The following is an 18,127-nucleotide window of genomic DNA, read 5'->3' as shown; positions in this document are numbered from 1 at the left end:
TTTTCTCCCACTGAATTGTCATCTTCGTTGAAAATTAATTGCCCTTATATGTGTGGGTCTATTTATGACATTCTATTCTATATGTCTATCCTTGATTACTGTAGCTTCATAGTAAGTCTTAAAATCAGGTAGTGCGAGTCCTCTAATGTTTTTGTTTACACTACTCTAGGTCTTTTGTATTTCCATATACATTTTAGAAGAACTTGTTAATTTCTACAAAGCCACCTGTTTAGATTTTTATTGAATCCACAGATCAATTTGAGAAAACCTAACATCTTAACAATATTGAGATATACGGCTCTATGTTATTTAGATCTTTTTTCTATTTAGGTTCAATATCTAATTGTCCACTGCTAATATACAGAAATACAATAGGCTGTTGTATATCTGATCTTATATCCTACAACTTTGCTTATATCCTACAACTTTTGCTAAATTCACTTGTTAGTTTTTGGGGGGTTTTATTGATTGATTGATTGATTTTTGAGAGGAAGGGTGAGGAGAGAGAAACACTGATTTGTTGTTCCACTTACTTATGCATTCTTTGGTTGAATCTTGTATGTGCCCCGACCAGGGATTGAACCCACAATCTTGGTGTATTGGGATGACACTCTAAAACTCACTGAGCTACCAGGCCAGGGCCTCACTTATTAGTTTTTTATAGATTCCTTAGGATTTTATAGATAGGTGATCATGTCATATACATACACTTAGTTCTCTCCAATCTGTATCCTTTTTTATTTTTTCTTGCTTTGTTGCACTGGCCTGAACAACCTCCAGTATGATGTTGAGTACAAGTGGCAAGAGCAGAAATCCTTGCCTTATACACCCAATTTTAGGAGAAAGCATTTAGAGTTTTACTATTAGGCACATTAGTCATGGAATTTTTCACAGATGCACCTTTTATCAGGTTAAGAAAGTTGTTTGCTGAGGTTTTTGTTTTTTTTACCATGAGTAAGTGTTGGATTTTGTCAAATGGTTTTCTGTTCTGTTGATGTGATTTTGTGGTTTTTCTTATTTTTAATCCATTAATATAATGAACTAGAGGCCCAGTGCATGAAAATTCCTGCACTCAGAGGGGTCCCTTAGCAGAGCCTGCGCCCTCTCACAGCCCAGGAGCCCTCGGGGGATGTCCACCTGCCAGCTTAGGCCAGCTCCCTGGGGGATCAGGCCTAAGCTGGCAGTCAGACATCCCTCTGGCAGCCTGGGAGCCCTGTGCTCGCAGCTGTCAGCCCAACTTGTGGCTCAGCAGAGCTCCCCGTGGGAGCACACTGACCAACAGGGGGCAGCTCCTGTGTTGAGCGTCTGCCCCAGGTGGTCAGTATATGTCATAGCGACCAGCCATTCCCAAATAGGTCTGTTAGGGTCAATTTGCATATTACCCTTTTATTATATAGGATTATTTACTTTTATCTTTAAGTCATTTATTCCTTAAAGTTGAAAAACACTTGATAGAATCTTTGAGTATTTTGTGTATTAATGAGCAGGCATGGTAAGTTAACATCAAGAAAAACTGATAATGGTAATCCATTCCTTTCTATTATTGACTCTGCTTTATATCATGATTCCTTTATCCAAGAAATATGTAGAAGCAAGAGAAATAAAAGCCAAACCTACATTAGTTCTATTCTAAGGCAGAGGCCCTTCATTTAAAGACATGGACAATGCTACCTGGGTTAACAATTGCAACCATGAGGATCGGCTGGTCATCTAAAACCCGATTCTAGGTTGAACCATGAGGGGAATAACAACAATAACAATAGGCATAGGAAGCAAAATAAAAATAAGATAATCTGGTAAACAGGAGAAAAGAAGGAAGAGAAATACACAGAGGGCTTCGGCTAGTCCTGGAGTTCATGTGTAAAAATGTTCATGAATGTTTCTCTTTTTCAATCACAGTTTACTTTCAATATTATTTCATATTAGTTCCAGGTGTACAGCATAGTCGTTACACGATTATATAATTTACAAAGTGATCCCCCGATAAATCAAGTACCCACTTGGCAGCATACATAGTCATTACAATATTACTGATTATATTCCCTATACTATACTTTACATCCCCATGACTCCTATGTAACTGTCAATTTGTACTTCTTAATTCCTTCACCTTTTTCACCCAGTCCCCCAACCTCCTCCCTTCTGGCAACCATCAGTTTGTTCTCTACATCTATGAGTCTGTTTCTGTTTTGTTTGTTCATTTATTTTGTTATTTAGATTCCACATGTAAGTGAAATTACTGAGTGTTTCTTTTCTGACAAAGCTATCCTCCACATAAATGTAAATCTCTAGCCTCAAAGCAATAAAGTTCTTGGGTTGTCTTTTGTCTTTTGGCACAACCACAATGGCAACCCACCAGCAATCATGCTCTCCCAGTCTGATAAATGCTAATGTTCTTTGGCAGTGTTATTTGGATCCTGCCATTGAATTGGCATGTGGGTTGTAAGATGGTCCAGAAATTTCGACTCAGCCTTGGTGTGGCTGGGAAACTCAGTCCCAGAGCCAAGCAACATACACTAAACTACAGGGGAGATCCAAAGTCTGACTCACGTACCCACACTTATCAGGAGTCACATGCCACTCTTCCTATTCCTAGGTAAAGAAAATACCTCCTGATCTTTAGTACCTCCATGTGTTTCCAAATATCTGACTCAAATTCCCCAGTGAAAAGTATCACTCTCCAACTGCTTCTCATGCTTAGGAAGCTCCTTTTACAGGTACAACCAACCACGAAATGACAAAACATCTTTTAGTAAAATAATTTGTTCAAATGAAACATTTCTCTGATGCCAAGCTGAAGAATCAGTAATTTAAAACTGGGAACTTCTAAACAAATAAATTTCCCATCAGGACCTTCGCTTCAAGAAATGTGTATATATTGTATTTTTAAAAGAAATAACTTAAAAGAGTATATGAAAGATCCTAGCACATTCTTTTTATATTTTATTATAAACATAACGTACCAAAAATAATAAATGCACTCACTTGTCTTTTAGCTTCTCTGAGTTTTCTTTTGAGGGCTGTCAAAATTCTTTGTACTTCCCATAATCTTTCTTCTTTAGATAAATCCTTTATCCCACCCTGCAGATCTCGATGTAAACAATTCAAAAGAAACTCCTAGAAAACAATACATCACACACTTCTGATCATTCACATCCTATCATCTTAAAATAAAACCATGCAATTTCTAAAGATGTAGAATCAACTGTTTTTTCTTTTCTCTCTCTTTTAAATTCTCACCTGAGGGGATGTGTACTGATTTAAGAGAGAGGAAGGGAGAAAGAGAGAAACATCAATGTAAGAGAGAAACATTGATCGGTTGCCTCCTGTGGGTGCCCTGACAGGGGGGAGGTCCAACCCACAACCTAGCTGTGTGCCCTGACTGGGGATTGAACCTGCAACCTTTTTGGTGTACAGGACGATGCTACCGGGCCAGGGCTCCACTATTTTTTAATCATTAAAAGAATGAAGTAGCAGCACAAATTATTTTTTAAGGATATGACTAAAAAATCATTCTTCTTTGTTTTGCCAAGGCATTGGGTTCTCATTATTTACATTAGCTCGATAGTAGTTTATTTACATTCCTTCCCCCAACACATCATCAACTACTAAAAAATGAGGGAGCTCAGAGCCGATGGAACGAAAGAAGCAAGGATTTGATAATGTGTATGCAAATAAAAGATGTAATAATAATAAAATGTAAGTTTCTTATTTAGTCCTGAGTTTCTTAGCTTGCCAAGCAAACACATATAACCAAATGGCGCTGTTTTCTTCTATCAAAGTAGCAAGTGGGAAAGCACAGGATATGGGGTCAAGTCCTGGTTCTATAGCTTAGTAACCATGTGACACAGAGTAAGTTATTTATAACTAGAGGCCCGGTGCACAAAATTGGTGTACAGGGTATAGGGAGAGGTCCCTCAGCCCGGCCTGCACCCTCTCCAATCTGGGACCCCTCAGGGGATGCCCGACTGCCTGTTCAGGCTAACTGCCTCTGCCTGCCGGCCTGATCGCCCCTAACTTGCCCCCCTGCCAGCCTGATCGCCCCTACCTTGCCCCCCTGCCGGCCTGATCGCCCCTAACCGCCTATGCCTCAGCCCTCGCCCTAAGCGGCAGTCTGGCCTCCCTCTGCGGGAGACGACCTGGAGGATCAGGGGAAGGCACCGCCCCCATTACCCCACTGCTGCTGCCACAGCCAACCTGAGCCTGGGCCCTTCACAGCTGCGCCTCAGCCCTCACAGCCGCTGCGGCTTTGTCCAGAAGGACGTTTGGAAGGTTATCCGGAAGACATCTGCCCTAATTAGCATATTACCCTTTTATTAGTATAGATGTCAGTATTCTTATATTTAATATATGGTCAATAGCAGCAATCTTATCTAGATAAGCTAACATTTTTAGACTGCTTAAGACATTCCCAGAACCATGCTGAGCATCTTTAATGCATTATTTCATTTATTGTAATCTTCACATCAAATTATGAGAGGCCCCATTTTAAAATGAGATAACTGAAGCTTAAAAAGGTTAAGCGATTTGCCTAAAATCCATCAGTTAATTAGAAGCAGAGCAAGAATTTAAAGCCAGGTTTTTTATTTCAAAACCTGTGCTCTCTCCATGATATTGACTTATCTCCATAACATGTGCCTAATATAGCTCCAGACATACTTTAAAAAGTACTCTATGAACAACAGTTCATCATCTTCATCATAATCATCATCATCAGTCTCCAAAACTGTCAGAGCAAAGGTAGGCTCTTTCAGGGCTAACACACAGGCTGAGCTCACACACCTGTCTTCTGATCTCCTCCTTGATGCTCTCCTGGGTCTCTGGCAGTGTGGGCATAGTGGCCATGTTAGACCAGCGAAGAGGTTTTGTCACTTGCTTTAGTATCACATTTCCAAAGAGCTCTTGCACATGTGTGAAAAACACATACAGGACACGATTGCTAATCTAAGGGGAAAAAGGAAAGAAAAGGATTTGTAAGAAAACTATTAACATTGTCTTGTTTCATTTAATTTGTATTTATTGCATGTGCATCCTTTAATCCTGGACACAAGAATGAAAATTCTCCTCGATAGTGACTAGACATGCTTTGCTAATTAGCGGACAATTTAAAGAAGAGAATGGAAAAAATATGACTTAAGTCTGTACTTAATCACCATAAGGAACTGGAAAGAAAAGGATACAGAAGCTGATAACCAATTTATTTCTTCTTAGCACTATAAATCCCTGAAATCTTCTTAGATTAAGATTCTATGAAATGCTTCCCTAGGACCTATCTTTAGGAATGGAATCCTCAGCTTAAATCCCTAACTAAGCAAATGCTAGATCCTTTTGTGCATGAGTCTGATATGTGTGTGTGATATAATTAAGCAATAATGCTATTTGCAGAAATAGTTGAAATTCTATGGATGAACTCTGTAATTGCAGGTAGCATGGGTTCCTCTTCTTCTAATGAGAGACCACTATTATCAGGAACTGGTTTATAAACCCACACCAAAGACTACAATATTCATATTACATAGCTACAAGCGAATGGGAAAATACATTCATCATCCTCTGTGTTGACATTGTCCACATTGTGAAAGAAAAAAATAATAATATTCAGGCTAAACCATTATTTACTTTTGCTGGTTAATTGCTTGTATGCAACTCAGCAATGAAAATGTTCCCCCCCCACCCCCAGGGCACATGTACCTGAACAGTTGGGCTGAGCACTATAGAAATGTTTGTATATTCAATTTTCGTTTCCAGTTCTTTCGCGATAACATGGTCCATGTGCACGCAACTCAGCAATGAAAATGTTCCCCCCCACCCCCAGGGCACATGTACCTGAACAGTTGGGCTGAGCACTATAGAAATGTTCTGTATATTCATTTTCGTTTCCAGTTCTTTCGCGATAACATGGTCCATGTGCACGATCAGCCAGGAAATCAGAAGAAAGTTACATTCTGGCAGTTCTTTCAGTAAGCGTTGGAATTCCTGCACTTTCTCACTCTCTGTGCTCCTCCCACAAGCCTCTTCAAAGCGAGGCATAAGCTCTTTGGTAAGCAGATTTTCCGGAAGGTCTCGCAAATACTGCTTCAGCAAACTGGCTACAGTGTTAGGCTCATACTCTTCCAGATTTGGAGACTCCTCTCTGTCATAGGCTGCTTTCAGCTCATCCACCTTTGATTTAATTCCTTAAAACATTCAAATTCAGAGAAAAAGAGAATATCGAGAAGAAGAAAAATCAAACAGCTTTATTTACCCTTGTGCCCACCCCTTGGTGCGACATATGAGAAAAGCCAATCTGACAATGACAAATCTCTAATTATGAAGTATTTATCTATACAAGGTTCACACAATTCCTCTGTAAACAAGATAATAGGAAAGACTATAATTGGAGGGTGAATTCTACCAAAAGTTAAATGATAACAGAAACTCAATATTCAGAAAAAGAGTCATAGCAATCACGGACATTTTAAACAAATATGCCAATCAACTCAGGAAAATATTATTTTGAAAGTTAAAGATAGGTAGGTAAAAATTCAGGCAAAAACTAAACTACAATCTAAGCATAAAGTCTTGCTCTACATGGGCAGCCAATTGCTTTTTCTAACTAGTCACAAGACAACATAAAATGACAACTCGGTATATATATAAGCATGTTCCAATTTTTATAAGTAAAATGCAAACAGTGAGTTCACTATCAAAACAAACTCTTTGAAAATTATTCTCCATTAAATAATCCCCACCTAATTTTTATTTTTAAGTTTTAATTCTTTACATATTTTCTTAATCTGGAACAGAGCTGGAACAACAAAAGGTAAAATTTGGGTTTTGCTTTTCTTACTAGACTGAAAGAAACACTGACACACAAAACGAATGTTTTTCAAACATTACATAAATTTTTTAAGTCTTAAATCCAATCTGTATTTAAGTAACGTAACAGTGACTGCTCATAAGAGTACAAAGTAGCTTTCTGTTGTTTTTTAATACTTAAGACTTTAGGCTAATTATTTGAAACAAGAACAACTTAAGGCTGAGCAACTGTAATGGCAAATGCGAATACTAAAGTGTCATCTAGTCTAAACAGCATTTTAACTTATAGCACTGACATCTGGGCTTTGGCATTCCTTATTTTATGTGAAAACCTTTTAATGGCATGATAATCAATGTGTACCTTATCTAGCACTGACAAAATAAAATCAGTCACTCCAAAGATGAAAGTATTATGAATCTCATTTTTGTATAACCTTTATTTTGAGGCAGAAAAGTTAGAAAATAATCCCTATTTTCTTAAATATTTTCCTTTTAAAAATTGGACAATTCAAATAAAGTATTCCAGGTAGAGAAAGAGCACATACAAAATATTAATGTATTTTAAATTTTAAAACTGGAACTTATATATGAATAAGTGAGAATCAAAAATCTCCAGCAGAAAACAATATTATTAGCATTAAAACAAAAAACAAAAAGTCACAGCCTTAAACTGTAGTACAGTGTGCTGAATGCAGCATACTACCAGAGCTTAAAAAGGTAAATAACAAATTGATCAGAGCAGGAGCTCAACCTCCAGGAGTCCATGGGGATAGCTCAATTTGAATGCTTTAATATACAAATGAAGGGTTCTGCAACTTTGTCTCCCCAAAAGAACACAGACATCAAAAATAAGTAAAGATAAAAGACAAAATAATTTTTTGAACAAAGCTATAGAAACTCTTCAGAGAAACTTTCACCAAAACCAAAGTTTTTTCATGCCTACCAAAACCATATGAGAGAAGCAGCTTGTTTTAATACTGTTTAATTCTTTAAAAATCAATTCATCATAAATTATTCTTAAAAGATTTTAAACTTATTTAAATGCTTATTTTTATGTTGCTAAGGAGTTATAAATAAGTCGTATTCAATTTTTAATGCTTTTTTTTTCTATAAAGTAGTACTCTTAAATGGTATGTTATCTATGAGATCATGTAAAGGGTTTCCCCAATTTAAAAAAATGCCTGCGCTTTTTCAATAAAACTTAAATATCAAATCTACCTTGTAGAAATGTGTATGAACCAATTAAATGGGAAAACTAAGTCTAATTTCTTTATATATTCTAATGTGTATTACTAACTCAATCCAGGCTGCTGCAAGCTATCATCAACTCATGTGTGCAAATCCTCCTAATGAAAAGGAGAATCATAAAAAAATCAAACTGCCAAAATATACAACACACACACACACACACACACACACACACACACACACACTGTGAGGGATTTTTTCTCAAATGGAAGAATCAAGGAAATGAATGTCTTAGGACTCATGTCACAATTTTCCTCACAAGTTAATATTTGTCTTTCCTTTGAAAAAATGATTGCAATACACAGATGACATATCATAGAATTGTACACTTGAAACCTATATGCTTTTATTAACCAATGTCACCCCAATAAATTTAATTTTTAAAAAAGATACAAACAGCCGTAACCGGTTTGGCTCAGTGGATAGAGTGTCGGCCTGTGGACTGAAAGGTCCCAGGTTCGATTTCCGGTCAAGGGCACGTACCTTGGTTGCGGGCACATCCCCAGTTGGGGGTGTGCAGGAGGCAGCTGATCGATGTTTCTCTCTCTCATGGATGTTTCTAACTCTCTGTCCCTCTCCCTTCTTCTCTGTAAAAAATCAATAAAATATATATTTTTTAAAAAAGATACAAACAAAAAAAAAATGAAAATGAAGCTAATTTTGAAAAACCACCAATGTGTCCCCAATACCTGAAACTCTGTAGATGCCTTCACACTTCATGCCATACTTCTCTACATAATCTACACATTCACGGAAAACTGCCGGCAGTCGAATGCCATCATACATCATGGTCCTCTCTGCTGCATCAGCCAAAGGAATTCCAAAAATGGGTTTAAGATTTGGAACATCAATCTGAGGCACCTCTGGCTCCTGAATTGGCTTCTTCTTTTTCTTCTTTTCCTTCCATTGTTTAACAACATCAGCTGCTGTCAAGTCTTTCGACTTCTTCTCCTTATGTTTTTCTTCTTTGTGCTTTTCTTCTTTATGTTTTTCCTCTTTGGGTTTCTCTTTTATTTTAAAATCCTTCTCTTTCTTTTTAGAAAAGCTGGGCTTCTTGAAAACATGGATTCCCTTGGATCTCTTCATTTTGGAAGGACTTTCAGCTTCATCTCCGGAGCTATCCTCCTGAAAGGCAGCATAGCCTTCAGCTGCCAAAGAAATGCAGGGAGTATAACTTATATGTTTGTTTAATGTCAAACTGTTCATGTGCTTTTTAAATACAGGACAAAGAAATTCCACCTGGCACTAGCTACCTACCTTTTCACATCATGGCCAATCCCTTCTGGGTACTCCTAGCAAAAATTGGGTTTCCTCTCAGCTAAAATGAGATGTTGCAATGACATCTCCTGACCACAAGAGGGCAACACGGAGAGAGCTAGTTATTCTTGAATAGTAGGTGGTGAAAAATGGTTTTATTGTATGTGTTTAAGTGGAATTTTAGTATTACAAATACACAAGAAAGTTCTACACGGAAGGCTAAGCAAAAGAATCCTATAAAATAGAGCATTCTTTTGTCATCTGAATTTACTTGATTTAGCTTAGATTTATCATATTTGGTCCCTGTATTGAGTCAAGTTCAAACCATGACAGGAACTGTACTGCTATTTAGATGCTCCAGTCAGTCCTCTATCAAACTTTGCTCTCCTGTCACTGTTTAGTTCCTTCTGAAGGCTGCATCAGAGACTGAAGTCTCATTTGGGTGGAGGACAAAATCAGGAAACTCCCTAATCTCCAGATGGTGGCCGAATCCATCAGCCCACTTCCCTGCATCAGAAGCCCTAGTTTACACACACTGACAATTGCTTTATATCATATCAGTTATCCTAGTTTTGTTTTGTTTTTTAATACCTATAACTCTCCTATTCTTTTTTTTTAGATAGCTACTTTACTAGCTATTTATTTAAAAGATTCAAGTTTTTCATAAATACCCTTCTAATTAAAATATCACAAACCCCACACCAACCAGAATGACAGAAATCTTAAGGTCATACTACTATGATGCACAGCAACTTGAGTTCTCGGACACTGATGGTGGGAATGTAAACTGATACACCACTGTGGAAAACTGTTTTACAGAATCTGAGTGAGCAATCCCATTCCCAGGCATGTACACCACAGAAATACATAACCATGTACAGTGATGTTTATAGAAGCACAATTAGTGACAGTCACACACTGAAAATAATCCAAATGACCAGTAACAGAATGGATAAATTCTAGTATTTCTAGTATATAACACAATGGAACAAAATTCATCAATAAAAAATGAACAAATTACTGCCACATGAAATAACACAGGTGAATCTAACAAACATAACATTGGGCAACAGAAACTAGACACAAAAGGAAATCTGCTTCCATTTACATAAGTACAACACCAGGCAGCACCAAGCTACGCAGAAAGAAGAGTACCTTCGGGAGGGTGGGAGAGCCCCTGTGCAAGGGCAGTAAAGGGAATTTCTAGGGTGCTCATAATGTTCCATTTCAGGTCCTTGTGGTAGCTACACAGGAGTATCCGTTCTGTGATAACTCATCAAGTTGTACACAATCTATGCCTTCTATCTGAATGTTATGCCTCAAAAATAAACTAACTGAAAAATACTGTGAAACTCAAAATAAAGCAATACTTAAAAAACTCACTTGATTTGCTTTTAATGTACTAAAGATATATGCTTAAACAATTCATCCTTTCTACCAAATAGTGACTATAAACAAATGCATCATGGCATTTACTTAAAACAAATTAGTAACTTTGTCATAATTCCAATAATGTGTACCCCCATTGCCTACACAACTTAGCCAAAAAGTAAAATTCTATAAGGGCAAAATTCCAATATGTACTTTTTATACATTAATTAAAATAACCACTTTAAGATACTTCCACGAGAAAACTTGACCATTCCTGGAAATTCAGCATTCTTTTGTGTGTGAGAAAGACCCTAAAATATAACTCTAGTATACAAAAATTGAGACCTTGAAAAATAAAGAACAATAAATGTCAAACAGAAGTTTTTGGATATATTTCCAGAAGACACCAGGTACATATGACTGGAGTAGACATTTATGTAAAACATATCAAAAACAGAGAAAAATGGCACTTACTCCTTTTTTCTTTTTTCTTAAATTTTCCTTTTTTCTTCCCATAGTCTTTTTCATCATCAGACACTATATCAGGAGGCTCATGGAGGCTGTCATGGGGAGGCGAGGGCTCACCAGTGCGGTACAATCCAGGAAATTTAGTAGGGCTGATTTCCTCAGAGCTGGGGGTTCTGGTAAGACCACTGCCATGCTCCACCCTGCGATGTTCACTGGGGCTGCTGGTGGGGGGCAGGAAGCACTCGGTCATTCTGCCTCCCTGATACAGTGCAGAGGGCTTCTCTGTTACCTATCCATTACACCTGCACAGAGGGAAAAAGATCATCAGAGTCATCAAATGCCAATCAAAACACAAAGCACCACACACACACAACAGGGCAATTAATCTTGCATTTATAAATCAAAAGTATTTTTTCATTACCCTCCTTTAAAAAGATGCTTTCATTTTATCATCTCAAGTTACATTCCACACATCATACATTTTAGTTCTCAGAGTTAGAAGCCCTGGGATCTTCAAGCATTAGAAAAATAAACCAAATGAAAATCAGAGTTAGAGTACTCAAAGTAGAATACAGATTACTATCCATCTTAAATTATTACTGTTTTCCTTTAAGCTATGACCAAACAACTATAAATAATAAATTAAAAAGACTATATACCTACACATGAATAGTTCAGTATCAAAATTTACAATACAGTTAAAATTATATATTTAATGACTGACACAATTATAGATCAGTAACTGTAGTTCTATGTTGCAAATAGTCCATGTGTTGATAATAACTATTCATTTTGCACTGCAATTACCTCATTTGCTCAATCGTAAAATACAAATAGTTTCACAAGAATGGACATTACAAAGGATAAACATTAATAAGAAGTCAAGGTTTGTTTGCATTTTTTCTTCTTTAGACGGAGGGTACATCATAGTCAAGTACTGTGTTCATAAGTTACTTGCATTAGTTCTCATGATATTCAATTGAAATACTATTGGAATCACTTGTTTCTCTTTGCACTCACTTTTAAGGTTAATTTGCAATTTTAAAAATCCATAAGCCATAAATAACAAGACTGATAAACCTCTGATCATAAAGTCAAAAAACAAGCAAACATGGGAAAAAATTGCAAATCAATTAAAATATAAACAAATCAAGAGACCTATACAAAGAATATGAACAAGCAGCTCATAGAAGAATGACTAATATCTATACAAAAACAATGTTTAGCTACAATTATAATTCTTAAATTAAGCCCAGCTGGCATGGCTCAGTGGTTGAGCCTCAACCTATGAACCAGGAGTTCAGGGTTTGATTCCCAATCAGGGCACATGCCCGGGTTTTGGGCTTGCTCCCCAGTAGAGAGGCGTGCAGGAGGCAGCCGATCTATGATTCTCTCTCATCACTGATGTTTCTATCTCTCTCTCCCTCTCCCTTCCTCACTGAAAGCAATACAAAAAAAGGGGGGGGGGTGACAATAATTACATTAAATGCAATGGACTAAGCATTCTAATTAAGAGTCAGAGATAATCATACTGAAAGAAATAAACAAGATTCAACTATATGTTGTTTACACGAGATGTGCTTTAAAAATACTACTACACAGAATGGTTAAAAGCAAATAAAGGGAGTTCCAGTTTGGCTCAGTGGATAGAGCATCGGCCTGCAGACTGAAAGGTCCTAATTCGATTCCGGTCAAGGCATATGCCCCAGGGTTATGGGCTCGATCCCCAGTGGGGGGCATGCAGGAGGCAGCCGATCAATGATTCTCTCTCATCATTGATGTTTCTATCTCCCTTCCTCTCTGAAATCAATAAAAATATATATTTTTTTAAAAGGCAAATGAAGGGAAAAGATATACCATGCAAACACATATCATAAAAAGGTAACTAGAAGTATTGTCTGAAATAAAAAAGGATATTCCCACAACCATAACAGACATAATTCTACATATGTACATGCCTAATAACAGATTCAACTATATGAAGCAAATTTTGACAGAAATAAAGGGACAAATCCCCAATTATCATTATTACAGAACTCCTCTCTCAGTAAACAATAGAACAAGCAGACAAATATAGGCAAGAGTACATCAGCTAGGACACTAAAAGCACAAACCATGGAACATATTGATAAAATGGTTTTCATCACAATTTAAAGCCTCCACTCTTTGAAAGAAAATGAAATTAGGAAAACCAAATGGCAAGTCACATACTTGATTAAAATACCTGTAATACATATAGCTGACAACTCATTTCTTCAGGGAAAAAATGTATATGTGTACATATCATTGATTTATAAGATACATATATCTGTACTATATATGTAAGATATATGTATCTTGTAAATCAGTTAAGACAACTCAGAATGCAATGAGCAAAAAATATGACTGGACACTTCACCCAATAAAACATATAGTCAAAAAAAACACATGAAAACAATCCTCAATATCATTACTCATTAGAAGAATGCAAATTAAAAGAACAAAATACCTATACACCTACTAGAATTACTAAAACTAAAAGCACTGACAATGCCAAGTGTTGGTATGAATGTGAAGCAACTGTTGATGGGAATGTAAAATTGCAAAAGCAATTCAGAAAGCTGCTTAAGTTTCTTATAAAATTAATATACACTATTCACCTAAAAATTCCACTCCCAGATGTTTACTCAAGAGAAATGAAAATCTAAGACAACCAAAGACTTGTCAGGGAAAGTTCAACGTACCTTTATTTACAATAGACAAAAACTTAAAATAGTCCAAATATATGTCAACAAAGTAAATAGTTAACATAAATTATGATATATCCTTAAAATGGAATATTACTCAGCAATAAAGTGGAACAAATTACTATTAGACACAACATAGATGAGTCTCAAAAGCAATAATGAGGAAAGACTCCAGACACAAAAGAATTCACACTGTATGAGTTCATGTATATGGAATTCCAGAACAAGCAAAACTAATCTATAGAAAGCCAATCAGTGGTACTGTTGGGCCAGATGTGGTCAGCTAGGAAAGTGAATGCAAAGGAACATGACAGAGTCTTTGGCACGATACTGGTAAAATGTTCTATATCATGATTGCAGTAGTGGTTTCATAGGTATATACAATTGTCAAAACACAAAGAACCACACTTTCCACTGGGTATATTTTGCAGTATATATATATCAACTAAAGGCCCAGTGCACAAATTCATGCACAGGTGGGTCCGGCTGGCCCGCCCCAACAGAGGCTGATCGGGCCAGCAGGGGGGAGGGGCTGCGGGAGGTTGGCCACCCCTCCCCCGCATCGGGCCGGTTGGCCAACCGCAGTGCGCCTCATAGCAACCGGTCATTCCAGTGTTCCGGTCGCTTGGCTTTTATATATATAGATACGTTTTTTTTAAATCTTTTTGAAAGAAACTGTCAAGCTGATACTAAATTTTTTAGAAATGGAAAGAACTTAAAAAAGCCACAATCATCTTGAAAAGGAACAAAGTTATTAAAGCCAAAGTAATGATATTAATGGAACAAAAGAAAATTCAGAAAGAGACCCACATGTATATAGTCAATTGATTTTTTTTCAATTTTTAAAATTGATTGATTTGAGAGAGGGAGAGAGAAACATCGATTTGTTGTTCCACTTATTTATACATTCACTGGTTGATTCTTGTACATGCCCTGGCCAAGGATCAAACCCGAAACCTTGGCGTATTGGGACAATGCTCTAACCAACTGAACTACCTGACCAGGGCATCAACTGATTTTCAACAATGATTCCAAAGGAATTCATGCGGGAAAGGAAAGACTTCAACAACTGGTGCTGAATAACCATGTGGAAAAAAAAAGTAGCTCGGCCCTCTCCTTCACATCACACACAAGATGTAATTAATGATAAATCACAGACCTAAAACGTAAAAGCTAAAAACCATAAGACTTCTAAAATAAACCATATTTTTGAGACCTTGGGATAGGAATTTTCCAGACAGGACCAGAAAGCATTAAGTAAAAAAATTAGAACTTGTCAAATTGGACTTTATCAAAAGTAAAAACCTCTGCACATCAAAAGACACTATAAGAAAAATAATCAAGCCCTAACTGGTTTGGCTCAGTGGATAGAGCGTTGGCCTGCGGACTGAAGGGTCCCGGGTTCGATTCCGGTCAAGGGCATGTACCTTGGTTGCAGGCACATCTCCAGTAGGGAGTGTGCAGGAGGCAGCTGATCGATGTTTCTCTCTCATCGATGTTTCTAACTCTCTATCCCTCTCCCTTCCTCTCTGTAAAAAATCAATAAAATATATTTAAAAAAAAAAAGCTTACCCAGTGCTCCCCTCTTCCTCTTCCCCTTGTCTTGTCACATTCCCCTGTCCTCTGTGAATGAAAGATGAGCAATCTGGCGGCTTGGCGCTGTCTCCGCCCATTATGTATGTCTTTCTCTCCCATGGACCCCCTTTCCCTAACACTGCCTTTCCTGTCTCTAACGCCTTTCCCCTGTAAGTTACTTCCTGGCACTACCTGCTGTTTCAGGCTTATCTTGTATTTTTCTTGCTCAAAGTCTACAATCAGCCATTTCTCTAACATCTCTTGTTCCTTTATCACAAAATTATATTTAGAAACCAAGTCCATCCACTGAAAGTGCTCAGTGTTCTTGAGGTGTCATTTCTTCTAGACCTTCCAGAGGGCAGCGCTAGGTAATATTTAATGCACACTAACACATTTATATTGTATTCATATTGCTATATTTATTTTTCTATCTATCCAACTATATATATTAAGCTAAACGTGAGTTATTTTACATTTTTAAAAAGAGTATCTGATAGAATGCAATTACTATGAGCCAGACTTTGAGCTTTTAATACATAATTTATTTCATTTATTCTTCACAGCAACCCTGTCACATGGGGGCTATTCTTATCTGAATCTTATAAATAAAACTGAGGTTAAAATATTAAATCAAACTAACGTAATTGTAACCACTTAAAAGTAGTATGCCTGAAAAGTGGAGTCAAATTACAGAGGAAGACAAATATATGCCTGAAACATAAAGGGGAGAATTGAACTCTTCCTTTCTTTTATTTTTTTCTCTCTTAATTTAAAAGAATAGTAATAGCATAATATCATATCTGGACTTTGGGTGAAACTATTTGGTCAGAGTGTGAAGAATCTGACATACCAGTGAACTCTTTTTGATTGATAAATATTACATGGATTACTATGCTGAAAGTCACAGGGTCGCCGAAACCGGTCTGGCTCAGTGGATGGAGCGTCGGCCTGTGGACTGGGGGGTCCCGGGTTCGGTTCCGGTCAAGGGCATGTACCTGGGTTGCGGGCACATCCCCAGTGGGAGATGTGCAGGAGGCAGCTGATCGATGTTTCTCTCTCATTGGTGTTTCTGACTCTCTATCTCTCTCCCTTCCTCTCTGTAAAAAATCAATAAAATATATTTAAAAAAAAAAAAAAGAAAGTCACAGGGTCATGCCTGGGATATTAGCAGAATGCTATAATCAATTAACAATGCCTGGCAAGAATACTTGAGGGGCAAGTGGCAGTATGCTATATTTAGTAACTCTATAATGGCCTATTTTCAGTGTTTCTTTCTTTCAACTAATTATGTAATTCCCACAACATAAAATTTAGTACACTCAACTAATTATTTAACTTGCTCTTGTCCTCTCCAAAACTGTAAATATTATGAAAAAAAAGTTATGTTTACCTTGTTCATTTTGTATCCAGAGTATCTACATAGTGCATACTGCATACATGATTTACAAATGATAAAATATCCTATATAATAAAAACTTAATATGCTAAATGTCCGACCATTCGTTCAATTATTCAACCAGTTGCTATGATGCAGGAGAAGACGCTTTGACCAGTATGTTAGCTTGCTGCTGGGGTCTTGCAGATTTGGACTGGGTGAACCAGGCTGGACATGCCCTGGAGCCCTCCTGTGGTCCCTCCCCGACCCCTATTGTGCACTGGTTGAGTCCCTTGGCTTGGGCTGCACACTCTCACAACCCAGGACCCCTCAGGGGATTTCAGAGAGCTGGTTTCGGCCCGATGCCCTCAGGCCAGGCCAAGGGACCCCACTGGTACATGAATCTGTGCACCAGGCCTCTAGTGAAAAAATAAAATGTGTAGCCCACCTTAAAACCACTGGTGAATAAACAAAACTTATTAGCTAATTTTAAATCATTGAAACTTGATTCAAAGATCATCTGTGAATTTCTAGCACCCTAATAGTTACTTTATATTGAGATGCACAATGACAGGAGAAAGTTTCCAATACCAAATCTTTTAACATCCCGCTGTAGCAATAGTCCTATATAATCTCATTATTGCTGCAATGGTTATAAAGTCAATGGCTTGTAAAGTATATGGTGTAATGAATATTCATGTTGCACAGATACTAATGGAAATGCTTCTAGAACTCCAATTCCTTCCTAATACACTCTGGTCACACAGTGATATTTCTTTAATAAGTATTTCACCTTTATAGTCCTTTAGTCTTAAATGCACCCACGCATGAAGATGAATGTTGTAACTTTAACAGATATGAGGTATGGTTTTCAAGTATTAGGACAGAATTTTCTATATCAGCTGTGGAATTTTGCCTTGTTTTAGGAGTATGCTACCTTTTTATGAGACAAAACAAAAACCACTTCCATCACACTCACATGCAACCATATATTATACAGAGCAAATGGAGGGAGAAAAGCTATAGCTGAAATCCATGGCTAGTGACATTTGATTATTTCTACATATTAACCAAAAGCATTAAGGTAAAGATAAATGGATGAATTTATTTATTCATTCTGCAATTTAAAATAATATCATACTTTTTGTTCTGACTGCAGTATGACCAAGAGAACTTGTTGTAAATATATTTTTTTCTGATGAAAAGCAAAGGGACAAAATTATTCACTGTTATTAACCACTAGAGTCTAGGTGCACGAATTTGTGCATGGGTGGGGTCCCTCTGGGTGGCCTGCAGGGATTGGGCCAAA

General features: G+C 37.2%; 1 protein-coding gene across 3 annotated transcripts in view; it reads right to left on the bottom strand.

Moving 5' to 3' along the window:
- RALBP1 (ralA binding protein 1) overlaps positions 1–18,127 on the bottom strand; it is a 44,692-nt gene that overhangs the window by 13,850 nt on the left and 12,715 nt on the right. For all 3 annotated transcript variants that reach the window (XM_014540265.1, XM_014540266.1, XM_005866896.2), the window contains exons 2-6: positions 11,149–11,444; positions 8,736–9,194; positions 5,827–6,176; positions 4,783–4,944; positions 2,986–3,117 (exon numbers count right to left, since the gene is read on the bottom strand). In XM_014540265.1, coding sequence (XP_014395751.1) covers positions 2,986–3,117; positions 4,783–4,944; positions 5,827–6,176; positions 8,736–9,194; positions 11,149–11,392 — 1,347 coding nt within the window. In that variant the 5' untranslated portion in view covers positions 11,393–11,444. The remainder of the gene's footprint in view (positions 1–2,985; positions 3,118–4,782; positions 4,945–5,826; positions 6,177–8,735; positions 9,195–11,148; positions 11,445–18,127) is intronic.

This window comes from Myotis brandtii, unplaced genomic scaffold (assembly GCF_000412655.1).
Source record: "Myotis brandtii unplaced genomic scaffold, ASM41265v1 scaffold240, whole genome shotgun sequence".
NCBI lineage: Eukaryota > Metazoa > Chordata > Mammalia > Chiroptera > Vespertilionidae > Myotis > Myotis brandtii.
This window is presented reverse-complemented; position numbering and strand designations above follow the sequence as displayed.